General features: G+C 38.4%; 1 protein-coding gene and 1 non-coding gene across 3 annotated transcripts in view; both read left to right on the top strand.

The window, feature by feature from the left end:
• The window catches only part of IL17RD (interleukin 17 receptor D), a 58,024-nt gene extending 51,012 nt beyond the window's left edge, over positions 1–7,012 (top strand). Inside the window, exons 10-13 of one of the 2 annotated variants that reach the window (XM_063121288.1) lie at positions 813–923; positions 1,917–2,080; positions 4,625–5,564; positions 6,527–7,012. In XM_063121288.1, the coding sequence (XP_062977358.1) occupies positions 813–923; positions 1,917–2,080; positions 4,625–5,564; positions 6,527–6,642 (1,331 nt within the window). In that variant the 3' untranslated portion in view covers positions 6,643–7,012. Of the gene's footprint in view, positions 1–812; positions 924–1,895; positions 2,081–4,624; positions 5,565–6,526 lie in introns of both variants that reach the window. The other variant, XM_063121287.1, reaches the window with a different exon arrangement.
• Positions 7,013–11,833: 4,821 nt separating this feature from the next.
• Positions 11,834–11,904, top strand: TRNAV-UAC (transfer RNA valine (anticodon UAC)). The gene has a single exon. It is a non-coding gene; the product is annotated as a tRNA-Val (tRNA).
• The last annotated feature ends 4,223 nt before the right edge of the window (positions 11,905–16,127 follow it).

Here is a 16,127-nt window from a genome sequence, read left to right as displayed (position 1 = left end):
AAATAAAGCCAGACTGCTCACTTGAGGGAATGGTATTAAAGGCAAAACTGAAGTACTTTGGCCACATAATGAGAAGACAGGATACCCTGGAGAAGAGGCTGATGCTAGGGAAAGTGGAAGGCAAAAGGAAGAGCGGCTGACCAAGGGCAAGATGGATGGATGATATTCTGGAGGTGACAGACTTGACCTTGGGGGAGCTGGGGGTGGCAACGGCTGACAGAAAGCTCTGGCGTGGGCTGGTCCATGAAGTCACGAAGAGTCAGAAACGACTGAACGAATAAACAACAACAACAGCTGCATACTAATCTTTTGCTCTGAAACCTCTTCAGTCAGTGGAGAAGTGGATGAATGCTCAGACTTGGTCTGATCATGCCCTTCCCCTGTGGTCCCTATTCTTGCAGTATGCTGGGGAGGGATCCTGTGATAATGGCAGTATATGTAAAGCCTCCTATTGCATGCTGGTTTCCCTGGATTGAAGGGGTATTCTGTAATGTTTATATTAATTGTGATACCTGATGGAAACATATGTAGCATAGAGCAAGCCAAGGTATTTTTTCAATTTAGGTATTTTTGTATGTTAATCCTTCTAACACAGAAATTATATAGAAATGGAATAACGGCTGTCTGTATTTCAGATACATGCACTAAAGTGAAACGTAATCAATATTCCATGTAGCAGTATGACAAACAGCCATCCTGTTAAGATAGGCTTGTTTGCATATGCCAGCAATAACAATAGGAAGATGAGATTGTTAAAGTATCCCCATTTAAAGAGAACTAATTTAGTGTTTTCCTTTTTTTCCTTTTCAAAGTACATTCCCCGTGGGCAGGGCCAATAAGAGCAATAGCCATTACTGTTCCCTTGGTTGTCATCTCAGCATTTGCAACACTTTTTACAGTGATGTGTCGCAAAAAGCAACAAGGTATGTATTTTTTTTCCCTAAAAGATGAATTTTAAGAGGGAAATATCCACAGCAGGGCTAAGATAAAAAGGAAATGGATTTTTTAAAAAGCTGCATTCATTTGTCAGAAGTTCTCTCCGTCAACCTATTCTGCTGGTGGAATTGCCAACCTAGCCATAACCCTGTATTGCTTTGGCTCAGTAAACTCTTGCCTTGGGATGCCATTCCCTTGGGATGACGAGGGTAGTTATGCAGCAAGCAAGCAATGTCACTGCTGTGGTCAGCCCAGTGATGTGCCTTATCTCCAGGTTAAGCATGGCTGTAACTCTAATCCATCCTAGCAACACTGATAGTTTGCTGCATGGTACCTAGATCATCACGTGGTCTCTTGACCTCAGAAATGGTTGAAGTTTCTCTGGGCTCAGGTGCTGAAATAAGCTAGGGTTGCTTTAGTACTGTGAAGCTGTTTTTTATACAGATTGTGCTCAGAAATTATTGAGCTCTAGTGCCTCGCACTCTAATGGCATTATTCTAATGTTTAGGAGGCTCTGCATTTGTATTATATCAGGCTGTTGTTTTCTCTAGCAGGTTAGACTTTCCTCACTCTGTCTAATGGTAGGGCCAGCTCAGTTCTTCCTAATATTGTGTATTCATTTCATTTATTACATTTATATACCACCCAATAGCTGAAGCTCTCTAGGCAGTTCACAAAAATTTTCAGGTCCATTTTCTGTCACACTGCTTGAACTGCATAGGCATCCATCTCTCTGATGAGCAGCAATAATTTCAGCTATGTTAAATGCCTGAAGAGAATTTGGTTTTAGAGCAATTGAAGTTGGAAGGAAAACCAGAATGTGTTTGGAAGAAGGACAAAATGGACCAACTACAAAAGCTACAAGCTAAAAGAAAAAACAAAAATAAACAAAACCTGCAGCACTTGTATGTGTGAAGATAGTAAAATACTTCACTTTCAATTTTTTTGTTTCAATTTAGAAAATATCTATTCCCATTTAGATGAGGAGAGTTCAGAATCATCAACCTATTCTGCAGTTCTTCATGTGGAAAGGCAACGGCCTCGGCCCAAAGTGTTCATCTGCTATTCCAATAAAGACTGCCAGAAACACATTAATGTCATCCAGTGCTTTGCCTATTTTCTTCAGGACTTCTGCGGCTGCGAGGTAAACTCTTTGTAGTGGTTGTCACTGCTTTAAGCTTACTTGTGCATGAAAATAAACATGCAAAAACATGTTGCACATAAACATGCAAATTACAAGCACAGCTTCATCATAATTGATTCTCAAAATGGTGGAACACACACATTAAAATATGAATATTTTTAGTTTGCATAAATTCCTGAAATCGTAATATTATCAAAATATTTTTGATTCTGACTCACTTTCTCTCTCTCTCTCTCTCTCTCAAATCAGAAATAGTTGAAAATATTTATTTTACATAGCTAGACTTGGCAGTCAAAATGAGAAGAGAAAATTAGCCTGCAGGATTTATTTAGAGTCTTCTTTGTGCAGTGCTAATCCTGTCTCTATGAGATTTTAAATTAATTGGTATTTGTACGAATTTAAATGTTTGTTTGTTTATTTATTTATTAGGATAGAGAGATTCATACAGCAAGTCTGACCTCTGGTGGTCAAATCTTGGTAAAAATAGTTCCTTTCATTATTCTGTTCTCGATACTTTTCAGAGAGATGTTTGCAACATTTACTTTTTTTAAAAGGATGCAGAAATGCTTTATCCTCAGTCCATCAGATTCATGTGTATAAAGCTTCAGTGAAATATTCACTTCAATTTTGAGGAAAGCTCCACGCAGCCATCCTTGACAAAGAAGTGAATGAGAGGGACTTACTCACATGGAGCTCCATGTTTATATTATGACTTCTGTAGACTTTTGGATCAGACTGGTGTTATTTGAGCAACCTACATTTCTACTGCATTCTGGTGGGTTCATAATGCAGACTCAGAGCAAATAAGCCACCTTTGCAGTTTACAGCTCATCTGGAATAATAATAATTATTATTATTATTATTATTATTATTATTATTATTATTATTATTATTATTCTTACCCGCCTCTCCACTTGGATCGAGGTGGGGAACAACAATTAATATAAAACTTATAAAAACTGATTAAAAACATAGTATACATGATTAAAACATCCTAAAAACATTCTAAAATGGAACCAGCAGCAGTTGGCCCCCTGACAAGCCCCTGAACCAAACATCTGAACTGATTATATAGTTGGTCCCTCAGACTGGCTACTGCCATTTTAGATAGCTCTCTGAACTTCTATATGTTCATTGACTACTAGATTGGCAACACTTTTTAAAATGGTGCACCCGCCTCATCTGAACTCAGAGATCTAACAAAGGCAGAGCGGGGAAGGAGTAGACACTAAGAACAAGGGTAGGTGCTTGTTAATGAACCAGAAGTGTGTCTAGATACTTTCAACCTGCCTTCGGGAATTTTAAATCCCTTTGTGTTTAGAAAGCAATTTGGGGAACTGGATCAAGAGCTGCTGAAGGTGAAACTTTAGTGTGGATATTACAGTTACTTCTATGATTAAATTAATATACTGGTTATTGGTCACACCATAGACTAAAATACTGTTACCAAGTATGGTAACAGTATTTTAGTCTATGGTGTGTAAAAGGTTTTAGACCCAGTGCTGATTTGGGGCACAAGTTTTTTTAATCTATGCAATGGCTTTGGAAATTATTTTTATGGATGGATAGATAGGAAAATATTTCCCTCAGAATGAGTGATCAGTGCCATCTTTTTAAAAGAGAATCTTGTGAGCTCATCAAGTTCCCTACTGAAACCTGTCCTACTCTGAGAAGATTATCTTTGTTCATTGGCTTGAGCAATATATTCCAAGGAAAAATGTTTATAGTCTACATATCTAAATTCCAAAAGCAATCCTGAAGATGCAAAAAATACTTTGGATGTGGCTATTTGGGTAACCAAGTGTTCTTGCAATCATATTTACACATTCTCAGTATTGCTTTGAATCATAGATGGTAATGGAAAATTCCTCTACAGCAGGAGTGATCAGGGAACTGGCCACAGATTTTGTAATTACATAACTTTGCATTGAATACTGGGCAGCTACCATGCCAAATGTTTTATCTAACTGGCTTGCAGGAGACCAGTTGGTGTAGTCTTTAAAGTAATATACCAGTTTAATATGCAGTTCACTTATTGGCCATATGTGACACTTCATTGCAACAAAATAATTTCTTGTTCTAGTCTGGTGAGATTGCCTTCATACTGCAGGTCTTGTAACACAGATCATAGTTTGGGTACATATCAGGTCAGTTCACACGTCACAGCTGTTCACCTGTGATAGCCTTATGCCAGGCATGTAGAAGCATCATGCAAGCATAATCAGGTCATAAACCCTGTAGTGGCTCCACACCCACCTGATGGGGGCTGCCTTGATGTGTGAATCAGCTCCAAGACTACTACTATTCAATCATTGATTTTTACACACACACACACACACACACACACACCATGAGCTACCTTAGGCAATCCTGTCATGAATATCTGCTCATAAAAGCACCCAGTGAGAGTCAGCTAACTGGAAAGCATCCACCACAGATCTAGAAAGAGACATGTTTTCTCTGTGCATCCATTAACACACATTAAGATATGTTATTGTTGGATGTCAATCCATTATTTGAGGACTTGCAACCTATGTTTTCTAGGTTTCTTTAGATTTATGGGAAGATCTGAGGATTTGCAAAGAAGGGCAGAAAGACTGGCTTCATCGAAAAATCAATGAATCCCAATATATCATCATTGTGTGTTCCAAAGGAATGAAATACTTTGTGGAGAAAAAGAACTGGAAGCACAAGGGATCTAGGGAAAAGGATGCTGGGAAGAGAGAACTCTTTCTGGTTGCTGTTGCTACAGTAGCAGAGAAGCTGCGTCACGCAAAGCAGAATTCGCATGACCTCTGCAAGTTCATTGCTGTCTACTTTGATTACTCCTGTGAGGGTGACATTCCTGGTGTTCTGGATTTAACTACAAAGTACAAGCTCATGGATAACCTGCCTCAGCTTTACTCTCATCTACAGTCCAGAGATCTTGGCCTTCACGATTCAGAATTGTATCCTGTGCACATTAGCAAAAGAAATTATTTCAGGAGCAAATCTGGACGGTCTCTTTATGTAGCCATTTGCAACATGCACCAGTACATTGACCAGGAGCCCGACTGGTTTGAGAAACAGTTTATTCCTTTCCCCCCAGCTCCTTTACATTACCAAGAGCCTATGATGGAAAAATTTGACTCTGGTTTGGTGTTAAATGACTTAGTCAGTAAACAAGTGACTGATGGCGATTTCTACCTAAAAGCAGATACAAATATTGTTCCGCCTTTAAATTCAAACTCTCATTGTGTGATGCAGCATTTGAATCTTGGAGAGGACAGAGAATCTCAGGATATTCAAAATGGTAGCTCCATTCTTCAGCCATTGCTACATGCTGTCAAAGCTGCCAATCTCCCAGATATGCCCCGGGATTCTGGAATTTATGATTCTTCTGTTCCTTCATCTGAATTATCATTACCATTGATGGAAGGGCTCTTAGCAGACCAAATTGAAACGTCTTCCATTACAGGGAGTGTTTCCTCTTCATCAGGATTGGGTAAGATTGAACAGCAAAGGGGTTACAGTCTAACACAGCTTTCCCCAACCTGGCACCTCCAGATGTGTTGAATTTCAACCCCCATTATTCCCATCCAGTATTGACCATGCTGGATGAGAATGCTAGTTGGAGTCCAACACATCTGAAGGGCACCAGATTGGGAATGGCTGGTCAAAAAACTCAACTAAAAAAACCTTAATTAGCACAGATGGTGTCCAATTTAGATGTTAACAGAATGGGATGGTTGCCAGTTGCTGTATCCTGCACTCTGTTTTGGTAATAATGCTTGAAAGATGACAAAATCATGGAAAGTTCACAGGAATATTGCCTGTACCACCGCCCTGATCCGTGTTGCTGACACTGTACTTGATACTGGCAAATGATGTGCCAGACATCCCCAAGCTTCTGTCTTCATTGTGAAAGCTAGAAATGCACTTTTAAAAAAAGTGGAGTTTTTCAGGTTTCGAGATGACATAAAAGATGTGCAAGGCAAAGTCATAGGCTTGGATCCTGAACAAGGTGCCTCTGCCTGAGTTTGGCAATTTCTCCTTTTCGCAGTAGCCCCCATGCCCATCCCACAATGTTCAGCAGGACCACCTCCTGACACTGGAGAGGCTTTCCACTTCTTGTGCAAAGGGCTGCAGGGGGGAGGAACAGGGCAGGAAAGTTCTCTTCTGTGAGCATCCTTCTGCTTGTGGTTCTCAGGATCCAACACACAGAGAACATGTTCCCCTGATTTGTTGTTGTTCTGTTCTAATGGCATCTCTGATCTAAGTGGATCAAATCTTATTTTTTAAATTGTATTGTTTTGATATTTGTTCTTTTCTCTTTTTTTACATTTATGGAAGAAAATAATAATAATAATAATAATAATAATAATAATAATGTGTTACAGTTTACTATATTTTGAAGTGAAGTTGAACAATTTAAGTAACAGGACATTTTAAACATTTTCCCCTTAGGAGAAGAAGAACCTCCTTTGCTTGCTGCCACCAAATCTCTAGTGCCTGGAATATGTAAAGCAGAACTTCATTGCCCTATTCATACTGAAGAACTACAGGCGATTGCACCTTTATAACACATTGGAAGATTGTTACGCATTGCCACTTTATCAACAGTCTCTGTGTATGCATTAATCTCTACATCATCACAGCCACTTGACTTACTTGAAGGAAAATATGCTTTCCTGGTAGATTATCTTTTTGCTACCCAGGGGAGTTCATGGCCAGTATATTTTTATACATAGTTTTTTTTAAAGTATTTTCTACTTTGATACTATAAAGATAAAACAATTGAAATTCTTCTTACAAACAACTTAAGATTTGTTGAAGTTATATTTAGAAACATTAAAACACACTAACTTTCTTATATGAAATACATTTTTTGAAAAAGTACGAAATGGCTGTGTTTGGCCATTATACTGAATCAGTCTAACCTCCGCTTGGGCATGTATGACCTCCACCTTTTCTTCTCCTAGAGGAGAAGAATTTCGGAAGCTTTTACTTTTGGTTTTACTTTCCATTTTGTCTGACATGGGGATTGTAGTTAAATAACCATGGTTAGTATTTAAACAATTCAGCATCATAAACCAAAATTTGAAATGGCTTGTTTAGAAACAGACCATAATTAGTGTTAAATTAGGCTTCCCGATGGGAAGCTGTGATGAGTGAAAACCAAAAATAAAAGCTTCCAAGCTGAGTGGAAAGAGGAGAAGGAAGGGATGGTACACACAAGCCCTGGAGAAGACTAGGCTCTGTCATGTAGTGCTAAGCCATGGTTTAGCGTTATGTCCAAATGCAGCCAATGAGCAGACAGCAGTGTTTGCCTCTCTGCTATTCATTGCAGTGTATAGCATTGCTTCTGGTTATAAATGCTAAAGTAAGTGGTTTTGATGATATAATAAGGCCCTTTTTACACCTAAAAATTATCCCAGGCAAATGGAGGGATCGTCCCTGCCTGCTCCCAGGATCCCCTGTGTGACATTTAGATGTACAAGGATGATCCTGGGGGAAAAGGCAGGTGTAGAAACAGCCTAAGTGTGCAGAAGGATTTGTGGATGGGAGTACAGGATTCACAGTGTTAAAATGCCAAAGATCAGACCTATAAAAGAATAGGCTTAATTAGAACAGAAATTTCACTTTTGTTTTGTTAATCTTTGTTCATGTTTGTCTAGCCCATTGTGTTTTGGCAGAAAGTTTAAACATGCCATATTTTTATGTCTAATGTTAATCTGTGGACATATTTATGTTAATCTCGATTTCCCCATTTAAGTTTGAGAATAGTTTAAATTTCAATTCAGTTATGTTTATTAGTTCTCTTCAAATTTTAATTTTGGAATTAATTCCTTGTTACTTAGAGAAACTTGCATCTCTGTATATGCTCCTGGCTGAGTCTGTAGAAACTAAAATACTATTTATAGTCCAGTAGAACCATCAGGTTTGAGGGCAAAAAGTATAATTGTTATAATACTGAATATTTTCTGATATTGCAGATGAAAGTGTCCTTAACATGATACAAAATAAATAAATAAAAATCCCAGAAAATCTCAATAGAGGTATGACCAATATGGCCTCAACTTTGCACTGGTGTAATAGATTTCTTACATATATTGTTTATTCATATACATTACATTGTTTTTCCCCAGTGTATTTAATAATTTAAAAAGATACATATGTATTAAGTACAAAAAAAGTTCACATGCAACAACAACAAATAATATGAATAAATAACAGTCAAATATATGAACCAATTCTGGGTGTATATGTAGATCCAATGTGCAAAGTCTTTGGAGCCATTAAGCAAAGGCATTGAGAGATAATTCTTGCAAATGGGACTAAATGTTGTTTTTCAAAACTGTCCTAACTTTTTTTTAGCCTAAGCTGAGTCACAGCAATATCTACACTAATTTTGATAATCAACTCTGTCAAGGCTATTCCAAAAAGGAACGTAAACTTCCTTGAATACTTTAAAATTGAGAGGGAATTTTGCTGAAGAAATCACTTCTGTAAATAATGATGCTTCCACTACACTAATTATTTTAAAACTTTGCACTGCCTATTGCCTGCCCCTCACTAAACGTGTGCTGACCACTTGAAAATGTAGCCTGTGTATCCTGTTTACTTGAAAATTCATACAGCAGTTGTCCCTTAATACTATCCACAATAATAAAGTTATTCTATTTGACAGCCTTTAATTTTAAGAGATTAAAAAGTAGTTAGCAAATTCTTAAAACTTAAAAACTACTATTCAAACAAGCCATGTTACAAACGAACGTAATAGAAACTTTAAATGGAGGGTCCACCAAGAGGCGACACGCCAGCTAGAATATGGGCCACCATGAACAGATACAAAGCAAGGGAACACTGGAACCCCAGCAACCTGTATCTCTCATGCTCATGCTTTTCCTCTCAAAACCCTTTCCCCAGCCCTCATCTGCTTTTTGCCCCAATTGGGCTTAAACACCAGAACCAAGCCAATCAGAAGAAAAATAGCAGGAAGATGATTTCCAGGAGGTAAGTGGGAGTGGGAGAAAGGATCAGCATATCTAGTTAGCCAGCATAGCCCAATGATGAGGGATGATAGGAGATGTAGTCCAAACCACCTGGAAGACTACAAGTTATTCACCCCTGGGCTAAAGTAACATATTTGAATTGCTCAGGATTTTGATAGCTTTTGTAGTTTCTCATTTTGTTGTATCTATCTCAGTGATGCCCTGTTAGGTTTTAACTGGTGTATTATAATTAAATACATGATTTCCATAACATTAGGATCTTGTTGATAGGGCATTTTAACATGATAAAACCCCTAAGATTCCATCAATTCCTGTATCAGCTAAAGATCTGAATGTGTGAATTAGGTTGCTTATTTATATAGTTATCTTTGAAGAAAGTGAAAGAGAACTCACAATGTTCTTTTGATGATAACAGAAAATTAAGTAAACATTCTTTACCACTCTACTAAATCATCAAAACATTTGGGATGTATTGCTATTTGAAAATTAGTTTCTCCTACCTGCTGGTCCTGTCTGTCATAGTTCTGGGAACTTCAATAGTTTCCTTTACAAATATTAAGTATTCAGACACTGGTAGGAGAAATATTTGTAACTTGATGGCCCTGTTCAGAAGACACCTTAAACCACAGCTTTAGCCTTCTTCACTATGGTTTTAGGTGTCTTCTGAATGGAGCCAATGTTATTATCTTGTATTTTCAGATGGAACAGATGTTTTAAGGGCTCAGGCCTACTTACCAGTTAGGCAGAGCAAAAAGTAAGTGCCTGAGCACTGTATAGAACTGCTTTGATCTTTCTGCTGTTACCTATTCTAAATCACCTTTCCCAAGTCGAGAGTGGAAAAGATGCTATTGCAACCAGCTTGTCATTTTTTCTTTGTTCTGCTATTTTATTCTGGCACAGACTATTGGTAATGAGTCACTAATTATTTCCTGTAACACAGTGTAGATGACTTCCTGCTTAGAGACAAATAATAGCTGAAGAGTCCATATGGTGGGAAACTGATTCTAACAGTGGAATTACAGATTATCTGGGAACTCTCTTAACCTCTACAATTTCTCAAGTTAAGGGATGACAACAATACCCTATTTCCTTTAGTATTTTCAGTGTAGTGGATTATTAGCCCTTTCCCTGACAACTGCTTTTCCATTGTGACACCCCACCCAGCTGCCTCTTTTTTATTTCCATGGTAAAGCATGTATCTGGAACTCCGTAGCAGGGAGCATCTGGAGGGGAGTCAGTGGTTCTCCATTCCAAATTTCTCTCTTCTGAAGTACACATTTAGGAAATGTCTTTAGCAAAATGTCATACAATAGTATGCAAGTTTCCAAGTTCTCCAGAACTCTTCATTGGGCTTAATGGTTCAAAAAACAGAATTGGGAGGGGGGGAACCAAAAGAACTACACAAATTAAGACAGATGTTATGGTTATTGCTATCTGTAGTTTAAATCCAGTCTCAAGATGGAGATTACAGACTGAATAAATTCAATCACTGCTAGGTGCTAGGTTCCATCAAGGATTCTGGGATAAACATGAAATGGCTGACCCCCATTTCTGACAAGATAAAACCTGGCTGTTACCCAGATCTGCTGCTTGCCTTGAGCAAAACACACAGATTTCTCCATTTGACAGAGAACAGAAGTAAAGAGAAACATGAATCTTTATACCAGTACAAACTAGTGTTTTGAGAATGGAACCCTCAGAATGCAAAGCCCCTCTTCAGATGGTAGGAAACCTTATTTTAGTTATAGACTCCACCCTGAGCAGATAAATATGGTATTCTCCAATGCCCATAAAAAGCAATGATAGCTGTACTTGTCAATAGGGGGAATTAAAATCCAAATCCACAGTTGGGCAATACTTTTTATTCGGACCAACCAACATATCACAAAATAGCGTGCAAGCTTTTGAGTTCTCCAGAATTCAAACGCTTGCACGCTATTTTCTGCGATGTTGGTCCTGTTAAAGGTATTGTCCAATTGTACTGACATTTTTTCTCATTGACCAATACAACCAGCTGTGTTTTTTGTGTCTCCCAAGAGGCTTTTTTTCTTACAAAAGTGGTTGTTGGGATTTAAGTTCATTTGCGTATAATCTACTCTCGGAGGCTATAAAACTGGGCCCCCATGTTAGATACTGGCTGTGAACAGAAACCAGCCTCTTAAATGGGTGACAGCAAAGCATCCAATTCTTTTTCACTGTATTATAGGAGGGTGTGTGCCTGGTGACAAGAGAAATGAACAAAAGCTAAATAGCAACTTTGTCTACTGATTGCGCCAATCATGCTTCATACATTTGATGGGACTCGAAAGGGTTTATGAAACATGTTAGTAAATCAAGCATTTATGAGAAACACAAGTTCCCTTTAATGTAATGCTCAGAATCCATTTTAAAATGAAGTTCTACTGGTATAACTGATGCAAGAGCTCCGAAATTGTTCCTCAAATAACTTCAAAAGTTTAAGAATTATAGCTAAGCCAAAACATTCCATTTACTTGTGCACTGGAAAAATAATAATATGAGTGCCTCAGTTTCTGGAAGAGTAAAATACTTGAACTAAAGTAAGCATCTGCCTTCTTCAAAAGTAAATTAGTTCCACTTCATTTACTGGTGATATGTAGGGATACCAAATCAATAGGAATTTAATATTCTAAAGAAGAAGGCATGGGTTGTCAAATTGCCTAGAGGCTTATTAGGATTTTTTCCTCCCTTCTGTGTGCTACGTATAGACTGGCCACAACTCTGCAGAGTTAACTCCCAAGGTCCATAGCTCAGTAGTAGAGCATTTGCTTTACATGCAAAAGGCCCCAGGTTCAATTCCTGGCATCTCCACAAAGGGCTGGAAAAACCTTCCTGAAACCCTGGAGAGCTGCTGCCAGTCAGTATCGACAATACTGGGCTAGATGGACCCATGATCTGACTCTGTATGAGGCAGCTTCCTATCTTCCTACGTACATGCTTTCTGTACGTGCTTTTTGAATAGCAACTACTGGGCCAGTTGCCTACAGGGGTTGGAGAGCAGGCTTAGGGGCAAAGCAAGATGCAATACATTAGATCACCTTCCCTAACCTGGTGCCCTCCAGGTGTGTTGGACTACAACTCCCAGATAGTAGAAGTAGTCCAGCACATTTGGAGGACACCAGGTTGGGGATGGCTGCAGTAGAGCCACAGACATGGAGCAGAAGCTTTCTCATCTTGTTTCTCCATGTACATTGGCTTCCCCATGGGAAGAAGTTTTTCTAATTTTCATTGTTTTACTAATTCCTAGCAAGTAGTTTTACTGTGGCTCTCGGGGTTATTTATCCCTACTGAAATTGATTGTTAAAACTATTTTCCTCCTGCAAGCAAAAGATAATACAAGCCCATAGTTATTTTCAACAAGAGATGGTGAAATCACTCTACAAAAGACTTTCCATGCTTTTACAATAAGTCCCATCTTACAACCCACCCACCCAAATCTGATTTTTTTTCTTTTCAATGTCAAAATTCTATTGAAGGTTTACTCTTTTACTTGACTATGGTGAACTTTTGACACAGGATAGAATTTGCCCAGAACTAATCCTGTGCAAACTCCATTGGAATTTGTGCCCCTTTGCAAATCCCATTAATTCCAGTGAGACTTGCACTAGAAATACTTGTGGAAGATTATGCCCCAAATAGACTACTCATATCAGAAAACACTGGATATAATCTGGTCAAAATTAGGCACTTTTAATTTTAACAGGAGCACATAAAGCATGTACTTAACTCTCCTAAGGAAATCAATGGAGACCTAACTGTGTTTAACGTTTGTCTGGGTTGTACCCATTGTATATTAGGGGCTTGAGGATAATGGATTAGATCCAGAGTGTCTCTTCCATAAACAGAAAGGCTTCTTCCGTTCATGGAAAAGATTGAGATCCAGTGGAGGCCCCTACTGGAGGAAGTGGGAAAGAGGTGAATCAGTGAAAATTACTGCTCCCCCCTTCCTTCAGTGGGAATATTCCGTGAGTGGAGTTTTACTCATGGAAAACTCTTGAGTCCAAACCACTGCATTTCAGCATGTTAAAGAATTTTGTTTCTCTTGCGAGGTCAACAATAAAACCTCTTGTAAGCCAAAAATGTTAACATACATTTTAGAGGTTAGGTTACTATTATTTTAGTGTTGTTAATAAAGACTGAACAATTTTTGAAATAATAACATAATCCCTTGTCTCTCTTCTAGATTACACAAATGTGGAGCTATAATATTTTTTAAAGATGTTTATAACTCTTGTGTGTGAATAAACTGAAAACTGCAAGATGTGCCTACATGAGTCAACACTTAAGTAAATGTAGCAGTTTTCATGTTTATGTACATGAATATAAGCTCTTGACAATAGCTGATATTTTGTTGAATTTAATGTTTATGTTGTCATAATTTAGAAGATTAACATCAGAATAAAATATCATAAAACATTCTGAGTTTCTTGGTATAATACTAGATGCATGCTTTAAAAACATGGGTTTTTCTTTCTTTAATTTATTCGATACTTAGCAACACAAGAGAAGGAAAAAATAATTTTTAGTTTATGTACACTTGTATTTTCTTGGAATGACCTACTTCTGATTAAAACCTGTTTACAACTATTATTTCCAAGCACAACTTCTGTATTAGAGGATGACATAATGAAACTGGTTTTGTGAATGGCTACAGTTAAGGTAATTATTACTGTCTGTACTTTCTACATTTTAGTTTCCTCTAACAACACATTTTACATTTCTCCCCACTTCTGCCAGTGTGTGTATGTAAAACTTCCAATTTGAAATCAACACTTCCTGCATCTGATGAAATGGTCAATGTCCACAAAAGCTTATGCCAGAATATTTTTGCTGCATCAGGCACAGCTACCCCTCTGTAAAGTTCTATAGAAATTCTTTTGAGTATTTTCCTCCCTTTCACATAGGTGGATCGATGTAACTCTGAATAGATTGAAGGTATCTAATACCTAATACCGCAATGTCTTTCAACTTACTTGCTGAAAAATTGGTACAATTGGATGTGTCAGATCTCTTCCTACATGAATGACATCATGTTAACTATGTCCCCATCTTTATGGAGGCACTTAGGCGCCACGAGGCGCCTTGCACGCGCACTTGCCTTAATTCCCGGCGTCTGAACAATTTTTCGGCCCCGCACCTCTGGAAATGTAAAAAAAAGAAGGGGGGAGGAAAGGAACAGGGCCACACACACCATTTTTAAAATTTTTATCATCTCTATCTGCGGAGCTCCACAGAAACATAATAAAAATAAAAAAGGGGTAAAGGAACAAGGCAGCAGAGGAGGATGCATGAGAGAGGGACTGGGAGAACCATTTCTCCACCCTCTGGCTGCCCATTCCTCCCCACCCAGCCCCATCTATTTTTATTACTTATTTATTTATTTATTACATTTTTATACCGCCCAATAGCCGAAGCTCTCTGGGCGGTTCACAAAAATTAAAACCATAATAAAACAACCAACAGGTTAAAAGCACAAATACAAAATACAGTATAAAAAGCACAACCAGGATAAAAACATGCAGCAAAATTGATATAAGATTAAAATACAGAGTTAGAACAGTAAAATTTAAATTTAAGTTAAAAGAAATTATAATCTCCGCAGATAAAAGGGGGGGGAGAACGGCCCCATTCCTCTCCTCCCCCACATTTTTTTAAAAACTTTTCTAGAACCACGGGGCCGCCCATGGTGACCAATCAGGGCACCATGGGATCCACTGCCCAAAAAGTCAGGGTAAGTGCCTGACTCTTTTGGAGCGGAGTTTCCAGGGTTTGCCCCCGGATGGCTTTGCAATGGCGGCTGTGTCATGTAGATGACGTGCCGCTACTGCGAAGCAACCCTGGGGCAAACCCTTCATGTAGATGTGTCTTATGTGATGATGGTGGAAAGTGGTTGCCAATATCCAACTTCCAGTATCTAGAATGGATTTCACAGAATGAAAAGGATGTGTATATTGAATGCCTGCATAATGTTAGCAGAGCGAGGATTTGATCCTGATTCAAAAATAGTTGCTTGTTGCTAATGATCTACATATTAAACACATGCTGTTGTGTGACTTAACTGGAACTTTATGGTTTATCTTTTGACTAAGAAAATACTGTATGTCGGGGAGGAGAGGAGAAATGCATACCAAATACCTGTTCAATAGAAAGAGTTTAGGCTGTCTCCTGGATGATATGAAAAACAAGCTGCTTCACACATCTTTCTTTGTGCTAAAAGCGCTATTTATCCTCTTTCCAGGTGTCTACAATTCCAGTTTTTCCTCAGTATCCAACAATTAATGTCAAGTGTGCAATTAATGTAAAAGTTTGCTGCATCCTAAGAATATGGGGACAACTACTCTTATGCAATGGTGTCAGTCAAAGGGTGAATAAGTTAAAACAACCCGGAAAGGGTTCCTCTTTTACTGTTATTATTTCTATTGAATGTATCAAGCTTCTCATAGGCTGGAATAATTTGATACAGCACACATTCAAGCAGTTATGCAGCTGTCAGAGTTTGCTCTGTCCTGCCTTGAGTGAAGCCACATTTGCTGGCATTCCTAGGCATGGCTCGTGCTATGGTGTATCCATACAGTTCCCTGAAGGAGGGGTCTATGCACTCCATTTTCCTGACGGGGCTGCCCTAGAATAGGCGGTAGGGACAGCCATAGAACTTCCCTGTGGACTATTTCCCTATCAACTACAAAGCTGCATGCTGGTTCAGCCCCTAGTGACTGCAAATGGTTCTGCAGGCTTCAAACACATTTACTTAAAATTATTTTATGTGTTTTTAACAACCAAATAATGCAAAGGTGAACACCCATAGTCTCCTCTTAGTATACTTTTACATCTGGCTTGGGTAGGAGCTTCTTGTAACTCAAGATACATATGCAAGTCCGTGTGGACTAGAATCATAGAATAGTAGAGTTGGAAAGGACCTAAAAGACCATCAACTGCTTTCTATGTTGCTGCTGTGGTGAGATCAATATGGCTACTAAGATTATTATGGGATTGACATTCCGAAGATCCTAGGACATCCAGTTGTCTTTTATTTT

The sequence above is a fragment of the Elgaria multicarinata genome, chromosome 3 (assembly GCF_023053635.1).
Source record: "Elgaria multicarinata webbii isolate HBS135686 ecotype San Diego chromosome 3, rElgMul1.1.pri, whole genome shotgun sequence".
NCBI classification, from domain to species: Eukaryota; Metazoa; Chordata; class Lepidosauria; order Squamata; family Anguidae; genus Elgaria; species Elgaria multicarinata.
Note: the sequence above shows the minus strand (reverse complement) of the source record. Positions and strands in the feature narration are given on the sequence as shown.